General features: G+C 38.5%; 1 protein-coding gene across 1 annotated transcript in view; it reads left to right on the top strand.

The window, feature by feature from the left end:
* CFAP44 (cilia and flagella associated protein 44) overlaps positions 1-16,910 on the top strand; it is a 38,496-nt gene that overhangs the window by 11,962 nt on the left and 9,624 nt on the right. Inside the window, exons 12-24 of the mRNA XM_039388437.1 lie at positions 1,302-1,511; positions 2,445-2,555; positions 4,219-4,371; positions 5,715-5,933; positions 6,402-6,544; positions 7,425-7,695; positions 9,640-9,695; positions 10,108-10,270; positions 10,582-10,712; positions 11,684-11,904; positions 12,292-12,457; positions 13,779-13,956; positions 16,103-16,603. Coding sequence (XP_039244371.1) covers positions 1,302-1,511; positions 2,445-2,555; positions 4,219-4,371; positions 5,715-5,933; positions 6,402-6,544; positions 7,425-7,695; positions 9,640-9,695; positions 10,108-10,270; positions 10,582-10,712; positions 11,684-11,904; positions 12,292-12,457; positions 13,779-13,956; positions 16,103-16,603 — 2,523 coding nt within the window. The remainder of the gene's footprint in view (positions 1-1,301; positions 1,512-2,444; positions 2,556-4,218; positions 4,372-5,714; positions 5,934-6,401; positions 6,545-7,424; positions 7,696-9,639; positions 9,696-10,107; positions 10,271-10,581; positions 10,713-11,683; positions 11,905-12,291; positions 12,458-13,778; positions 13,957-16,102; positions 16,604-16,910) is intronic.

Below are 16,910 nucleotides of genomic sequence, written 5' to 3' on the forward strand. Positions count from 1 at the left end.
CTGTACATTCAAGAGGTAAGCTGTCTGCCACAATAAATTGTACAGCATCACAAAACTGACTCAGTTCAGTTTTATGAAAGTTGTTACCAAACACAGTCTGAGAAACAAAGGGTACTTAGTCTACCTAACTGCATTTAAAATCCCATTAGATACTTACACCCATCTTAAGGTGCTCAGATGTATCTGTGCTATTAATCTAAGAAAATTTAATCCAGCATACTTTGGAGCATCTGTATACCATAATGTCCTCATAGGCACACTAGCAATGTACATGTTAGATAAGCGAACAGTGACATGGATTTAAAACTGCCTAAATAGCCAGGCTCCAAGGGGTGCATCAGTAGCACAAAATCAAGCTAGAGACAAGTCTTTAGCAGTGTTCCCTAGGGGTCATTATGGGTGCCAGTATTCTTCATTAGTTACCTGGACTCTGGAACAGAAGGCACCCTCAGCAACTTTGCAGATGATACAAGACCAAGAGGAGTGGCTGATACTCCAAAGGGTTGTGCTGCCATTCAGCAGGATCTGGACAAATGGATAAAGCTTATCCATTTACATTTACCTCTTCACACAGCAATTCTGCTTCTGGTCTCATTTGTAGTGTGCCGTGTCTGGAGCTGGCTCAGCTTGTAAATGACTTTAAGGCACTATCATGTATAGCTAATATCACCTAAATCTGCAAGTCCAGCTATATCCAGCTAAAACACAGGCCTGTTTCGGCTAACCTTTCTCTCTCACAATTCAAATGTCTTAATTGGTAGGAATTGGCTTACCTACAGGACTTACGGTAAAAACTCCTATTTTCCATCTCAAGTAGCTGTCCCTGTTGACACTTGTACTTTACATGGAGTCAGCCAGACCCACGCCTGTCCCCTCACCTCTTCAAAAATCATACCTATATTTGATGCTCAATATTATATTCAGAGTAATATAATAATTCCATTTTGAGTTCCAACTCTTTTCCTTAAGAAGCTACTGATATATCTTTATGTCAGTATGAATTACCTCTTCCTCAGACATTACAACCACATCCTCATTAATACTTCCAGTCTCAATGACATTACCAGTTTAAAAAAACCAAAACACAACCCAACCCAAAAAATAACTCCCAATCCTCTCCCTTCCTTTATAGTAGCATATTAGAGAGAATAAACAACATTTCCCATGTATAAAATGTTCTTTGTGCTTCAGCAACACTTGTATGTAAGATGAGTTACAGATAAACACAAGAGCATGTGCCATATGGATTCTTCTAAGGTCTCAGATGTACACTGAGATTTTTTTCTTCATTTCACTTAAAGGTAAATCCTGCAGGAGGTCTAGTTGCTGTGGGGTTTGAAGATGGTGTTGTCCGCATAATTGAAGTTTATGATCCCAAACTACTGCCTGGTCGTGCAGAACAGGCCAGTACAGAGAAGGCAGAGATAAATCTGAAACAGGCTTTCAAACCTCATTCTGCTGCAGTTACAGCCTTGGCATATGAACGAAATGGAGATGTGTTTGCCACAGGGGTGTGTATAATTTCTTTTGGTTATTTTTATTAAGCCACAAATGTAGAGATTGTTTAAAGAGAGAAGGTAAAGTTTGTTCACCGACAATACAGTTATACTTCTGTTACTGCTGTTGATTGCTTGCTATAGTTCTCTGCACTGCTGGGAGAAGGATCTGTTTGCACTCACATCTGTTTTTCTGAAGGAAAGCAACCGTGCAGTTCACACAATTCATTTTGTGAATTACTGGACTGTTTAGTGTGAATTCTGTAATCCCCTTTGAAGATGGATTTGGTTCATTTTGGAATTAGTTTAGTAGGATCTTGGAATTAGTAAAAGCAAGTCCTTTTATACACCACCTTGGCAGCACTCCAGCTGCTACCCAGCACTGCTTGGCCTTACCACAGGGTCAGCCAGTCAGTTTGTCAGTATGCCTGGTAGTCTTTGAGATGATTTCAAGTTAATGTGGTCTCTCTTTTTAAAAGCTGGTCCTCAGCCATGATCAGTGCATTTGCAGTTACATGTTCCTTGAGCCGAATTGCTATGCATTTCACTTAATGTAGGATTTAAGCTGCCATGAATTATGCTGTGCACCAGTTCTGGATTTTCTTGTTATCTGGGGAAATTAGCTTGTGCTGTCTTATCTGAAAAATCGGGCTTGAGCCTGAGCTTTAAAGGAACTCCCAGAGCAATGGCCAGAAAGCACATGGCTGGGGATGCCAGAGAAGGCCCATGAGAGCAATTAAGGGCTATGGGTGCATTCATGGCCCTGGAGCAACGTGGGCAGGATTTTTATTTCCTCACAGTAATCATCATGGAAATCCAATTCTAAGTACCAACAAAAAAAATCGAAGTATGTGTTTCTATCACAAAGTGCTTACAGTCTTTTGAATTTTTGGTCAGCTTTGATTCAGTTGTCATCTTTATTTTTGTTTTTTATTTTTTTTCCTTCAGAGTAAAGACAAAACAGTTTTCTTTTTTGCTGCTAAAGATGAATACAAGCCAGTTGGATTTATCTGTGTCCCTGGGCCTGTACAGGCATTACAGTGGTCTCCACCTTCTCATGTGAGTATTGCATGTTTGCTTTCTTTCCTTCCCTACAGTGTTAAAATATAATTTTGAAAAGAACTTGCAATGAAAATAGATGAAGATCCATGACTCTAGCTGTGTTCTCTATGGAAAATGCAAAAGATATTTTGCTGCTTTGTTCGTCATGCTGCTTCAAAATGAAAGATAGATTCTGTGTAGCTATATCACTGGTTCTGTCATTTTGGATGTATTTTGGACCTTGGATAATGCAAACCACAAGATTTTGCTATGCTTTTTGAGCTCCTGCCTTGAAGAAACAATCTTGTTCCTTATCTTTTGGAAGGTCTTAGTCTTCTTTGATAAAAGAGGTTATTTGAGTGTTATTGCCTGTGACTCCTGCCCATGTTGAAACAGACTTTTGCAAAGCTTTTGGACCACATTAAGAAAGATTTTGGATGCTTCTTGTAATTCACATTCTGTGTTTGAAGCGTATCAGGACATATCCAAATAGATTGTTGCTAATATTTAAAAAGTATTGTAGGGTTAGGGTAACATCTGAAATTTTGGTTGGTCCAGTATAACTATTTAGAGAAGAGACTGTTCATTATACTTAGATGCTGACAAGATACACTATACAGGTGCACAGTGGCAAGGTGTTGGTATTACTGCTTGTTCATTGCAACTTCTGAAGACTGTGCTGGCAAAAGGACTGGTATGAATTCTGTCTTACTGCTGATGTGACAGATCTCAATATGATAGTTGCATTTTGAGCCCTTTCCTTGAAGACAAGGTACTTCTACTTACTAAAAAAGCACCTGTTGTATCTTGGATATGTTGGATTCTGACTGAGTAGTTTTGTCTACCAGTGTCAGGTCTCCATTGCTAGATGTGAACACCTGCTAAACATAGTACAAGCATCTGAGTGTTACACTGCTTATTTTTGTCTTTTAAAAAGCACCTTGGTAATTAAATACATTACATTTAATGAATGCATTTTTAAACTGAGGTCTTAGAGAAACAAGAACCATATCAGTCCTGGTTAAGGTTTCCATAGCAACTCTAATATGCCCTTTTTGCACATTTTTAGTAATGGATCAGATAAAATAAACCTATCTCTCTGTTCTCCACATTGAAACTAAACACACACTTGTCTTTTAAAATCTCAAAACTCTAAATAATTATTACCCTCACCTATTCTTCCTAACTTTTACATTTTAAAGGACTTGGCATGTATTATCAAAGAACAAGCAAACTCAAAGCTAAATAGCATTTGGCAAAACTCTGAGCCAAGTCTTGAAGATATAAAGGATTTATTTAACATAGAAACATATGAAATTTCATGCAATTATCAACCCAAAAACTCAGCTCCTAATTCTTCGGTCAGATCCATCTTTTAATTTAAGCAAACTCCCGAAATATCATCATGGTGCTTCCAAGCTAAGCAATGTCAGAATTATAACTGCTTTGTACATGGCAAAGACTTCTTCAATTCCTCAGCTTTGCCTAGCATGTATAGCATAAAAGAAGCTCACTGGTTTCTGATGGCTATTTAAAAGTGTCCATTTAAATAAGAGCACAGTTAGGAGTGGCTGGAATTTGGCTTTGTCCCTATGCATCTGCTAACTAACTTTTTTTCTCATAAGTCTTGATTTCATATATACATCTGCCCTATATTTGTATTTTTTGTGTTTTTATACAGGAGAAGAGCACACTGCTCATCCTTTGTGAGAATGGCTTTGCTGTCCAGGTTCCTGCCCCTCTCCCTGGGGAAGAGGATACAGTGTCCACCTATCAAATTAAAAACCTGCCAATGCAATACTTCCATTTTTATAGTATCAAATCCCGAATCAAGGTAAAAAACTCTCCTGTGGCAGAATTTCATGTTCTTCGTTGTGCCAGAGGAAAAAACTACCCAAAAAGGTTTCTAGTCCCTGTATTGCATCATTGGATTTTTGCTAAGCTTTTGAAAGGGAAGGCTAGGTAAAGTCCATTTGTGGCTGTGCTTCAGCATTAAAATTATAAGTTGTTGTTTGTTTATTCAAATAGAACATACATCACACTGAAAGTGGTGTATTATTGAATGTCAGGCAAAGCTTCATTTCATGTTGTAAGGAAGAAGTCATTATTCAGGAGAAGATTTCTTGGTGTTTTTTTCCTGGGAAGATCTACAAGAATGATCACAAAGCATACATATGAAAGGAAAGATTAAAAGAATATCTGTGGAGTTTTGTTGGGGTTTGCTTTTTGGGTTTTTTTGAGTGTTTTTTTTTTAATCTAAAGAGAAGAATATTGTTGGGAGACACTATAAATCTTTAAAATTGAAAAGGTTTCTGCAGAGAAAAAGAATATTAATTGCTCTAATTTTCCTCTAGAAATATATCAGTAATTAATAAGTTACAACAAGGATGTTTTAGATAAGATGCAAGGGAAGATTTCTCACAGTAAGGGTGGTGAAGCACTGAATTAGTTTTCCTAGCATGTAGAGTCCCCAGAGCAGGAGATTTTAAAAAGGTAAATCAGACAAACATCAGCTGATAATATTTAAGGCTTTGCTGATTTTGGCTTTCGGGAAAAACAGTTCTTTTGAGATCCCTTCCAGACCTTTCATTATGATTTGCTATCTAATATCTTCTTAGGAATATCCTGTTTTAGAGAATGATTCTTGTTTATACTACAGTAGGCTTGAATGAAAAAGGAGTTTAAAAGATTCGATAACTCTGCACATCTTCCCTTCATTGTTAAGAAAAAGTAAAGTCCATTACAGCTTCTCTCTTTTTCTCTACATCAGTGATGCACTAGATCTTCGGAATTTGAGTTCAACTTCCTAGTACTTTTCTTTCTTCTGAGCAGGCAGAGAACAGGACTTAGGAGTTCTGCAGAAGGAGTATGCATAGTGGTGAATATTTGGAATAATCTCTCTGAGGACATGTTGAAGTCTGCTTCTCATACAGAATTATTTCTGTTTCAAAGGACCACGAGTTAAAATACTTTAGAGAAGGGAAATGGGGCATTCCACTGGAGAGTCCCATGAAGTCTGGTTGATCTCTGCTTAGCTGACAGAAAAGAGATTTCTCTAGATATTCTGTATGTATAATGCCAGGACCACCTTGGATTAGATTTATGAGACTCCTTCAGTCAGTGATGCGTGCAGTGCCTTAGTTTCATATCTCTGTGTTTCTCTGCTTGTTGTAATAGCTGGAAGAGGAGATTGCACGGAGAGAGGAAAAAAAGAAGGAGAGGGAGAGGGCAAGGCTTCAATGGATAAAGGAGCAAAAGGAGATGGGACTTGAGATAGAACAAGAACCTGAAAAGGAACCCGAAGAAGAGCCATTGCCACCTCTCTACATACCAGAGGAACCCAGTCCCATCCTCTGTGGTTTTTATTCAACACCAGGAAAATTTTGGCTTTCCTTGGTAAATCAGTTTTTACTTCGTGTTGATGGGATTGCATGATGTGACAACCTTCCCTTCACATATGAGTGCCTTATAAAAAACCTGATTTTTTGAAATCTGCCATCTCTAGGACGTTGAATTCCCTTCATACTTAATAGTTTCCATGGTCTTTGTGAAATAAACCATCAGTGTCACTCCAATTCAGCTTGTTTGGTAAATTTCCAGTAGGTATCGCTGTTGGTGATGCTTGAATGGGCACGAAGACTAAGCTGTTCCCTCACAGGCAGAGGATGGAATCTTAACATATCGGTAGAATGGCTTGTAATGCCAGTGATCATGACAGATTTTTGTCTGTGGATAAATAGGATCTTTAGGTGTTTGGAAGTAACATTTTCTAACGTATCATAGAATCATTCTGAAAACTTCATTTACCTGGTGAGCTGCTTCAGTTTTCTTTTGTCACCTTTTCTTTATGGTCCTCTTCTTCAGGGTGGGTATGACTCAGGATTTCTCTATCACTGTGAATTCTCATGTGATCATGAAGAAGACCCTGAAAACAGGAAAGATGAACCCTTTGAAGTGATTCCTATTGAGGACACCGACAACAATCCCATTCACCAAATCTCCTTCTGGTAAAACACTGTAATGTAACAGATAGCTCTGTGATAAAGCTTGATGAAATTGAACTTGGAAGGGAGGAGTGTACGCTCCTTAGTCCCTTTTTAATTGTGGCTCAACTCTAGTATGCAGGAAGTCTCTCTGGTTTTCCTGGCATTGAGTTTCACTTAAAATTCCTAATAGACGTAGCTGGTTCTTGTGTCTGACAGAATAATTTAAAAAGCCCTTCAAAGATGAAAAAGTCTGATTTCTAATTAAGTACTGATTAGGACTCAAACACCCTAGATTGTAGAACTCCAGGTGAACCATTAGAAGTCCTGCCATATCGTGATCCCCAGAACAGCAGTTCTTTTTCATAGTTAGCAAAGAGCCCTCAAGGAGAACAGAGGGGTCAGTCCATCCCTTTTGTGTGAAGAATATAGGCTTCTCTGGACGTCTGTGAACTGTATGAATGAAAAGAGTGTATTATTTTCAGACTCCCAGAATTAGGTTCCCTGTAAGACTAGGCATGTTCTGCATCAAAGGAGGCAGTTTTAGTTAGACTTTAATGTACTGCTGGCTGCATTCACCACCATCTGTACTAAATTGGGAGCAGGGAGGACAAACTGCTTTTCTAGCTTTTAACTTGGTGTCTGCTACACTGCCCAACTCAGGGTTGAGACTAGTTCCATGATGCGTAGCAAATGTTTGAACATTTCTGAGCAGTCAGTTAGCTGAAAAAAATTTTATAGCAGAATCACACTTACTTTAAATGATCCAAATACTTTGCTCCCAGCTTCCAAACTTGGGAAAGTGACTTTTATTAAGCTAGATTAGCTCTTTTCAAGTGTCATGTTTTGAGCTTACTTGTTACAAGTTGTCTGCTATTACTGTTTCTCATTGCTTATTTGACAGTGCCAGCAGTCCACTGATGTTTTTTGGGATGCAGGATGGCTCACTGCGTGTTTATCCTCTCCCTAAAAAAGACCTCTCAGTGAATACCCTGAAGAAATACTGGTCCCTCAATGTACATGACAATGATGATGGCCAGATCCAGGGGATCTGTTCTAGCTATGATGGTAGGTTTCTGATTACCTGTGGTGGAGATGGAAACATTTTTACATTCGACATCTTGTCAACGGAGGACGTTCCCCCAGAGCGAAAAGCCGAAATCCCCTTTCCAAGGGTAAGTTGCTACCCCCTTTCATTAAATTAGGCCTCTTTGGTATGAAAGTACTGTAGATGGGCAAAACAAAGTTCAGTTATTTGACATCATAGGTCTTTCATAGCAAAAGCTAAGGTTTTCCAAGCAATTTAGAAGAATAGCTCTTGCAAAATGTTCCCTAATAAACAGGCACTATGACTGTATTGTTCCTTCTCAATGTTTTTTGTTTTTCTCCAAATAAACATGGTATATGTTGTTCATATGTAATATTCTACCGGTGTTTTCCCACTCAGAGGTGTAATCATGAAAATTCCTAGAATGCAAGGACCACAAGGATTTGTCATACTTCTTAACTTCCTTAGGTTTAATTCCCGTAAAGTATGATTCTGCTCTGGATGGGGATTCTAGAAATAATGTTGGAGAATACCAAATGTGTAGTTTCTCCATGCATCTAGTACCATTCATCTAAAATTCACAAGTTGGCTTTTTTACACCTGCAAAATAGCACAGCATGATGCTGATCCTGTTGCTTTTTCACTCTTGGACAGCATTCGCAGTAATGAGTTTACAGGTGTCCTGTAATCACTGTAGAGCTCATCATCTCTAGCACATTTGAACGGATGACACTGGAATAACAGTTGTATTGATAATACACAAGAAAAAAGATGTCGATTCCCCCACTGAAAATGTCCAGAATTTACTGAAATTTTAAAAAATCCCTAGAGTATCTGAATTAAATAAATACAGCTTGAAAGAAGCAATGAGGTCTGTTGAGTAAAGAAGTGCTTTCATGCAATTAATATTCCAGTAGATATACATTGAGCGCAGTTTAAAAATCTTGAAAGTGTCACCATAGAACAAATTCAACTTTTAAATACTCTTAATACTAGTTGGTAACTACATTTTGAAGGATGCTTGACAATGGAGACAGAGGAAATTGTGATTTTGGTCATTCAGCCACATTGTTCATGATTAGTTGGAATTCTTTACCAATATCACAAGAACATACAGCACTGAGAATAGACTCAGAGTTATTTTCTATAAGTGAATGATTGGAACCCTTAATATCAGAGTATTGCTAGCTCCAGTACTACAAGAAGTGATTAATATACAATTATAAAGCATATATGCAGTTTTAGAATTTTGAATATGTAAGTAGGTCTATATAAAGATCCTTATGGTCAATTCCTATTGTTCAGGCTAGCAACATTGCTTAATGACCATCCTAATAGAGTTTTTCCCTTTTCAAAGTATATTTTCATTAAGTATCTGTTCTAATTTTAAGTCATGTGGAAGATTTTAGAAATTCTATCTTCATTAAACTAAATGAGATTCTTAGAGAATGAAATACAAATCATCTGAAACTAATTGAGTTAAATTACAGATCAATTTAGTACAACTAAATTGTTGGGTGATAGGCCCCCTCTTTTTTTAGAGCATAATTGCCTAGGGAAATGAGGCTTGTGCAATGCAGTGTCCATCCATCTGTCATACTTCACAGCTAATAATTGTGAACCCATTAAGCAGTCAGCAAAAGCAAACCAGATTAATTACACATGTAACTTGGAATTAGCCCAGGATATGTTGACTCTTGTCAATGTGGCAGTGAGGGGAGACAAGAGAATTGGGTCTGGGAGAACCAAAGATGTTATGGGACAGAGTGAAGTTAGGACAAGCAATGATGTAAATGGTTAATGTTGATGGGGAGGATATAGGATTTGTGTTCTCTGTCCCTAAGAATTGTGTTTCATTAGGTCTTTTGCATATAAAAAGCCAGCTTCATTGCTTTTTCTTCTTGAAATATTAAAACCTGATATTTAAGGCCCATATAGTAATATTGAACATGAAGGTTTCTTTTGGTTTTGTGAGAGGCAATGGGAGCTCTGTCTTAATGTTTATAAGAGCCTTATTGTCTGTTGAAGCTATTATTGCTTGTTTAAAGACAAGACAACATTTTTATTCCAGATTGGTCTTGAGAAGGAGAAAGCTGCTGAAGACATTGAGGATCCTCATGCCTACAAGTAAGAGACGCTTAGATAATGATGAAAGAGATTTTCCAGTGTTGGTAGCTCTTTCCTCGCACCACGTATTTCTTTTATCCTACTTAGAGGAGAGAGAAGCTGACCTGAATTTGGGTCATTTCTTTGTTATACAAAAAGTTTTTTCATGCTTTCCCTCCACACTTTTCTGTGGCAGTAATTCAAATATGATACTTACTGTGGGACTTACTTAACTTCAGGCTACAGGGTCAAAGCCCCTTGATGCTAGGAATGTACAGATATGAAGGAAGATGATTCCTTTCTAAGTTACATTAAGAGTCATTGAGTTCACTGGGAATTGAAGGCTGTCAAGGAAATCTAAAAGGTCACATAAACTGTAATCTTTTCTCTCTCTCGTTAAGATAACACTATTTCCTTTTTCATTCATTTTCAGTATTGAGGAAGTTAAGCAGAAAAAGGAGTCTGAACGGATAATGAAGGAAGCTGAAGAAAAGAAAAATAAGAAAAGACAGGAGATAATTGCACTGAGACATGACTTTGTTTTTCTCCTTCAAAAGAATCAGGAGTTGCCCAAGCACATGCAGCTGCGCAGAGAGGTACATCTGGGTTTTATGAGGGTCATCTAACTTTAGAGGCCCCTTCTTCTAAAATGTTGCTGCCCATCATGTTGGGGCCAAAGATGTCCAACCCTTTGGATTAAGTTGCTGGAACTTCTGAATCACCACTGATGATTTGTGCCAATTAAGAAGTATAGGAGAAAAATGTGGTTCTCTGTGCAGATCCAAGTAGCTTCTGAAATGAAGGATTGTGTTGATGTGCATGGAACTAAAGTACCTGGACAAAAATATTTATTATCAAGACCTAGTAGCCAAGATAATGTGATGTTGGGTTTTCCATCTTTCTGCAGGAGTATGAGATGGACCATAGGATCTTTGAGGAGCTGGATAGACAGAAAGCACAGAGAATCCAGTCAGTGGAAAAGGAGCTGGCTTGGGAGCATGAGAAACAGTTGATTGGACTGCAGAAACTACAAAAACAGTAAGTACCACTTTTACTTCTTCCTCTGACCTTGCATGGGACTTATTGTTTATGAAGTTGTGCCTCCAACAAGGAAAAAGAATGTGATGTTTTTTCTCTCTCATATAGTCAATATTTCATCTGTTCTGTTATGATTCTGTTCTTACTTTACTTGGAACATACATGAAAATACATATTGATATTTGTGTGAAATTAGTTCTTTTGAATCTTTGGTAAAAATTCAGATAGTCAAATGAAAGAAATAGCTTCATTCTGATTCACTTCTATATCAAGAAAGCTGGTTGAGACTGTTTGCCTGGAGCTTTACCTCTAAGTTCAGTAAGAGCCCAGAACTCTTATTGAAATGTTGAAGAACAACCTGTGAAATGAACGCCTATTTTTCAGACACGTTGCATGTCCGTCAGATATTTTAGTGTCATTGCTAACACAATGTTCTCTGTACAATTTAAAGGTATGAAAAAACTTTCTCAAGAACACAAGTTTAAACATGAGGTGCATTTTGGGTTGCTTTTTGTAGATCTAATTATCTAGCAAAAGATGAATTCCTAAAAATAAATACACAATATAAATAATACACAATAAAAAAGACACCTTAGGCACACAGAGGACGGGGAAAAAGGCTTGAATGAACATGTTTTTAATAATTCCTTAATGGAAGATGAAAGTTATTCTCATGAAGAACCTGGTGTAAGTTTCAATATTGGGAGAGGTCTTAATATGTTTATTCTTGAGTGTCTCCGTTCCTAGGTTGGATAAATGTCAATAGATAGTGTCAGATGTTATGCTGTAATAACATATGCTATATTACTTATAGTGCTTAAATATTACATATGACTTGTGAATTTTTGTGTAGTGATTGCATATGCAATAAGTAAACCACACTATTCATGTCCTTTTGGTCAAGGCAAAATGGTATGTTGTGCCTACTGACTAAATTTTTACTGACAGTTTTTTCTAATTTGGCTTTTCAGGTTTCGGGACTCACTAGAATTTACTGTTGTTGTTCATGCTATTCAAAGCAATCATCAGATTTCCACCTACAAACTTCTACCAGTGACTGAGAAATACAGCCAAGATAAAGAACAAGTGGGCAGCAAGTGGAAAGTACTTAAAGACAAGTGGAGAGCACTTAAACAGGCAGAAGCAGCAAAAAAAATGGAGATCACCACAGACTCAAGGCATATACATAGTGGTAATGATAACTATTTAAATGTTGCAGTAATATGATTTCTGTCTTTCATCTCAGTTTGTTTCCCTGAGTCCAAGCTAAAGAAATAATAAGTGTAAGCGCAAGTAAAGAAATGTAGTGTGGTATATTTTTTCAGTACCTACATACATAGTAACACTTATACATAATTTTCCACGTTTAGGTCAATGTCACAAATTGTCTATCAGCCCCATGGGTAGAATGTGACTAAGAGTCAGGTCAAAGAACCTGAATACTTTCAGAACCTCCACTACACTGTAACTGTACTGATTTACATCAGCTCTACAGGAGTTGTCCCAGGGGCTTTCCAGTAGTTGGGACTGCACTGTGCTGCATGGTATTTATACTTCACATAGTTATTTTTTGGTCCAGGTATTAGAATTTTTGTGGATGAGGCTGAAGAGCTGAAGATGCCAGAGGTCCAAAAGCCAACTGCACGTTATATAGAAATGAAACGTGAGAAAATCAGAAGAATTGTTGAGAAATCCGACAAAATTAAAGCCAAGATCATAAAGAGGAAGGCACAGTGGGATGAATTGTGAGTTTTGAACTGGACTCTGTGCCCTTTTAGTTGTGCTTCTTGTCTGAGGTCAAGTAATGCTATATAGCTGTCATATGGCACTATAATCTCTCTGCTTAGGTTTTTATATTCCTAAGGGCTGTAATTAAAATAGATGAATATTCATGTATCTCTGAGTCTCAAGAGAGCATTAAAATATTTCAGTTAGTTTCTATGGTTCTTCTAAGCTATTAACAAATTTGAATTCAGCTAGGTAGCTGCATTTTCAGATAGATAGTAAAATATGTCTAAATTGATCATGACTGAGAGACACCTAGGCCATTACAGTCAACTCTCGGTTAATCCTGTCAGCACCACATGGAGCAGATACTGTAACAGGTGGGTTAGGTCAGTGGTGTGAACATTACAGCCATTATGTCAGTGTTTGTAATAGGCCTTCATGCTCCATGATGATCTTTATCTTGAGAGGCAAGAAAGGGTGGCAGGACATATTTCACAGAATCATAGAATATCCTGAGTTGGAAGGGACCCACAAGGATCACTGACATCCAGCTCCTGGCCATGCACAGGACTGCCCCAAGAATCACACCATGTGCCTGAGAGCATTGTCCAAATGCTTACTGAACTTTGTCAGGCTTGGTGCTGTGACTATTTCTCAGAGGAGCCTGTTCCAGTGCTCAACCACCCTCTGGGTGAAAAATCTTTTCCTAATGTCTAACCTAAGTAATAACTTTGAATGAATTTTTTTCAAGGCCAGGTCGGATGGGGCTTTGAGCAACCTGGTGTAGTGGAAGGTGCCCTTGCCTATGGCACGAGGTTTGGAACTAGATGATTGTTAAGGTTCCTTCCAACCCCAACCATTCTATGATTCTATGCTCATAGAAGTACAGAAGTTCTTCATTAAGAGATGAATAAAAGGGAATGGGACCAATGTGAGTCAGAATACAAGGCTTTTAAGGTTGTCGAGTGTTTAACAATATAGAGTAGGATAAGGTATTCTGTGCTACAGGCTGGTAGACTGTTGACACGTGGCTCCCTGAAATTGAGAGCAGCATGTACTTACTTAACCCAGAACTCAGTCCAAGTGTGAAGGTTTAAACTGTCCCATAGCAGAACTATGTTTTAAGAATTCTTAGGGGAAAAAAAATTAATCTGAGGTTTTCTTTCAAGTTTGCAAGGATATTCTTGCCAAAGTAGCCATTTTTTTCTGAAAGAGGCTTATCATTCTTGATCCCTCTCTCGCTTTCCCTGCTGCACAAATCAGAAGATGTGAAATCAGCCCGTTTGTTCATCTGTATCCTCTCTGTCTTAAAGTTCAGCTTTATTTTGTACCTACCAGATACAAGAGCAAACCTCGCAATGACTATGAGAATCCCAAAGATGCTGAGGAGATCAAAGAAGAACGGGAGAATATGGGATGTTATCAGCTCAAGACTGCCTCTGACTACAAACTCCCTGAACACAAGTATGTGAACACTGAGAAGAAGATGATGCAGCTTGCATCCCTGAAAGAGTTGGTATGTAAACTGCTTCATTGCTGTGTATATTTCCCCTTTTTTGGTGGAGGGGGAAGGGAGGATAGTGCATTAGTCACTGAAGAAATTTTTTGAAAGGAAATCAAAGTGGATGTAGGAAGAAGCCTTGAAGGACAGACTGCTGTGTTGAGTCAGCTTTAGTTACAAATCAGCCTTTTTCTTGTGAACTGTTAGTGCTTCACCTTCAATCCAGGATAATCTTCAGATGGCTCTTTATAAATGAGAAAGAGAATTTACCTTTACTAGTATTTCAGCAGGAACACCTGTCTTTTTGAATTCTTCAGAAAGTCTTATCATGTAGTAAAACACTGAGCTAAATACACCCCCCCATGAAATACCTTTACAAAAACAGAGATGTGAGCAAGGATGAGTGTTTCTAGTGTGGCCTCTCCATATTTGCACTTTGGCTATGTGCTGGTTTAAGAGTTAACCAGCAGGGGAAATGAACTCAACTCAAAGGAGAGATTATAAGTCAGAATAACAATTTACTAAAATAATACAGTAAGTACAATCATACAAACAAACAATTGGTCTTAACCCACAAAACCCAAATGTATAACCCAGTAAAACACTGAGCTAAATACATCCCCCCCATGAAATACCTTTACAAAAACAGAGATGTGAGCAAGGATGAGTGTTTCTAGTGTGGCCTCTCCATATTTGCACTTTGGCTATCACTGATTCTGTGTACTAAGCATTGGAATCTTCCTGAGAAATCAGGTCTTTTGGAGCCACCTTGCTGCAATAGGACTCCTACAGCTATCTTTTAACCACAAATACACAATAAGCTCAAATGTTGTGCAGTATCTTTGTTGCTTTCCTTGTGACTTCTTTCTCCCAGTCTTTCTCATAGGAACTGTTTTTCATTTTATTTTGCTGGAGTGCAAAAGAGTGACACATTTCTTTATCTAAAAGAACAGTGAAGAAGTACATCTATTGCACTTGGAACTGCCTAGTTACTTTTTGGTAGGAAGGCTTCTTTCTTGCCCTGCTTACTGACAGAGGAGCCTCTTTGCTGCATGGTTTCTCTTTGCCTGGTGAAGTGGCCCTGAGTCTTCTCCAGCCTTATCCTCATGAATGTGTTGCCTGATCTCAGGCACCCCGTGTGCTGGATGACTTTGACAGTGAGGTCTAAGCATTATAGAATCAATGCTACAGTCTTAGGGGGTTTGTTGGATCATTTTAGTCTCATGCTTGGGCTTCAGCACTTCATTGTAGTGCTGATGCTACCAGATACCCAGTGATTAACCTAACTCATCAGGACAAGCAATACAAACAAAGGGAACAGTTCTTGTCATAAATTCCAGGTCTGTACAGATGAAGAATTCCAGTTACTTCAGGTAGGTGGTGTATAGGCTTATTTTCTGTTATAAAGATCAGAGAAGTTTTTGCCAAATCTGTTAATGATAGATCACATTCAATTATTATTTCATGTGAAAAGGGTCAACTAATACAGCATCTCCTTATTGCAGAATGACTGAAGTAGGAAGATGCTTCCAATGGTAATCTAGTCCAAACCCTCTGCTCAGGCAAGGCTATACAGAGGAGGTTGCCCCGGGCCATGTCCTAATGGCTTTCCAATATCTCCAAGGATTGAGACCCTGCAACCTCACTAGGCAATCTATGCCAGTGTTCAGTCACCCTCACAGTAAAAAAGTGTTTCCTGATGTTCAGAGGGAACCACTTGGGTTTGAGTTTGTGCCCATCTCCTCTAGCTAGTCATTGTGCACCACTTAAAAGAGCCTGGCTCCATCCTCTTTGCATGCTTCTTTCAGGTATTTATATACATTGATGGCATCCACACCAAGCCTTCTCTTCTCCATGCTGAACAGTCCCTGCTCTCTCAGCCTTTCCTCAGAGAAGAGATGCTCCAGTTCCCTAATCATCTTAGTGACCCTTTACTGGACTGTCTCCAGTAGCACTGTTTCTCCCTTGTACTGGGGAGCCCAGAACTGGACACAGAACTCCAGATGTGACCTTGCCATGCTGAGGAGGGATCATGTCTCTTGACCTGTGGCAATACTCCCTAACACAATCCAGGATAATGTTAGCCTTCTTGTGTTGAGGGAGACTTCTTATTATGTAAGTATTCCTGGGGAATCCTACTAAAATTGTTTTTCCATTGCAGATCCATAAGAAGAAAGCAAATATGAACAAAGAGATCGTGTCTTTGCGGGACCTCAAGGTTTCTATTATTGATGAAATCAAGTGTTTAGTGAAGGAGTTGAAATCCATACAGGCAACCTTGGATTTGTCAGAACGTCTCCCTATTCCCCTGATCCCTCAGCTACACCCAGATGAGGTTCCTGAAAAAAAATTTGAGTGCAACAGTGACATCCTCCAGAGGTTCAAAGAGGAGCTGGCCAAGGCAAAGCCCCAGGAACAATTGGAAGGGTCTGCCTCGTTTCGTGCATTTAGACGTGGGTTTATTCCAGCTCCTTCAGTGGAGGAGACTGACCCCATGGCACAGGCTGCAGATACACACTCGGTGAACACAGCATCATCTGTGGGCACAGAGCAGCAGAAGGTGTTTGAGACTGAGAAAGCAGAGCCAACAGAAATAGAACTGGAAATTTTAAAGAGGGAGAAGATAAAAAATCTATACTTCCAGGAGACCTTGATTAAAAAGGTAGGAAATCAAAAGCTATTTTTGTCAGATTAAACAAGGCCACTGGATCAGAAACAAAACCAAATCCCTTTTTGTCTCAGGATTGCAGCTATTCTTACCTTTCTGAAGTTCAAAAAAATTATATCTGTTGCAAATTTGCAGTGTAAATCAGTATAAATCCATAATTATGACCTGTGGGCTATTATTACTTGAAAAACACATCTTAGATTTCTTATTGATTGTTCTATGAAACTATGGGCAAAAAAACCTACGTAAAATGTTAGACAGTACTTGAAAAATTACAAAGAGTTAAAAAAGGAGCATCACT

The sequence above is a fragment of the Pipra filicauda genome, unplaced genomic scaffold (assembly GCF_003945595.2).
Source record: "Pipra filicauda isolate LSUMZ 115617 unplaced genomic scaffold, ASM394559v2 scaffold64_size3178608_pilon, whole genome shotgun sequence".
NCBI classification, from domain to species: Eukaryota; Metazoa; Chordata; class Aves; order Passeriformes; family Pipridae; genus Pipra; species Pipra filicauda.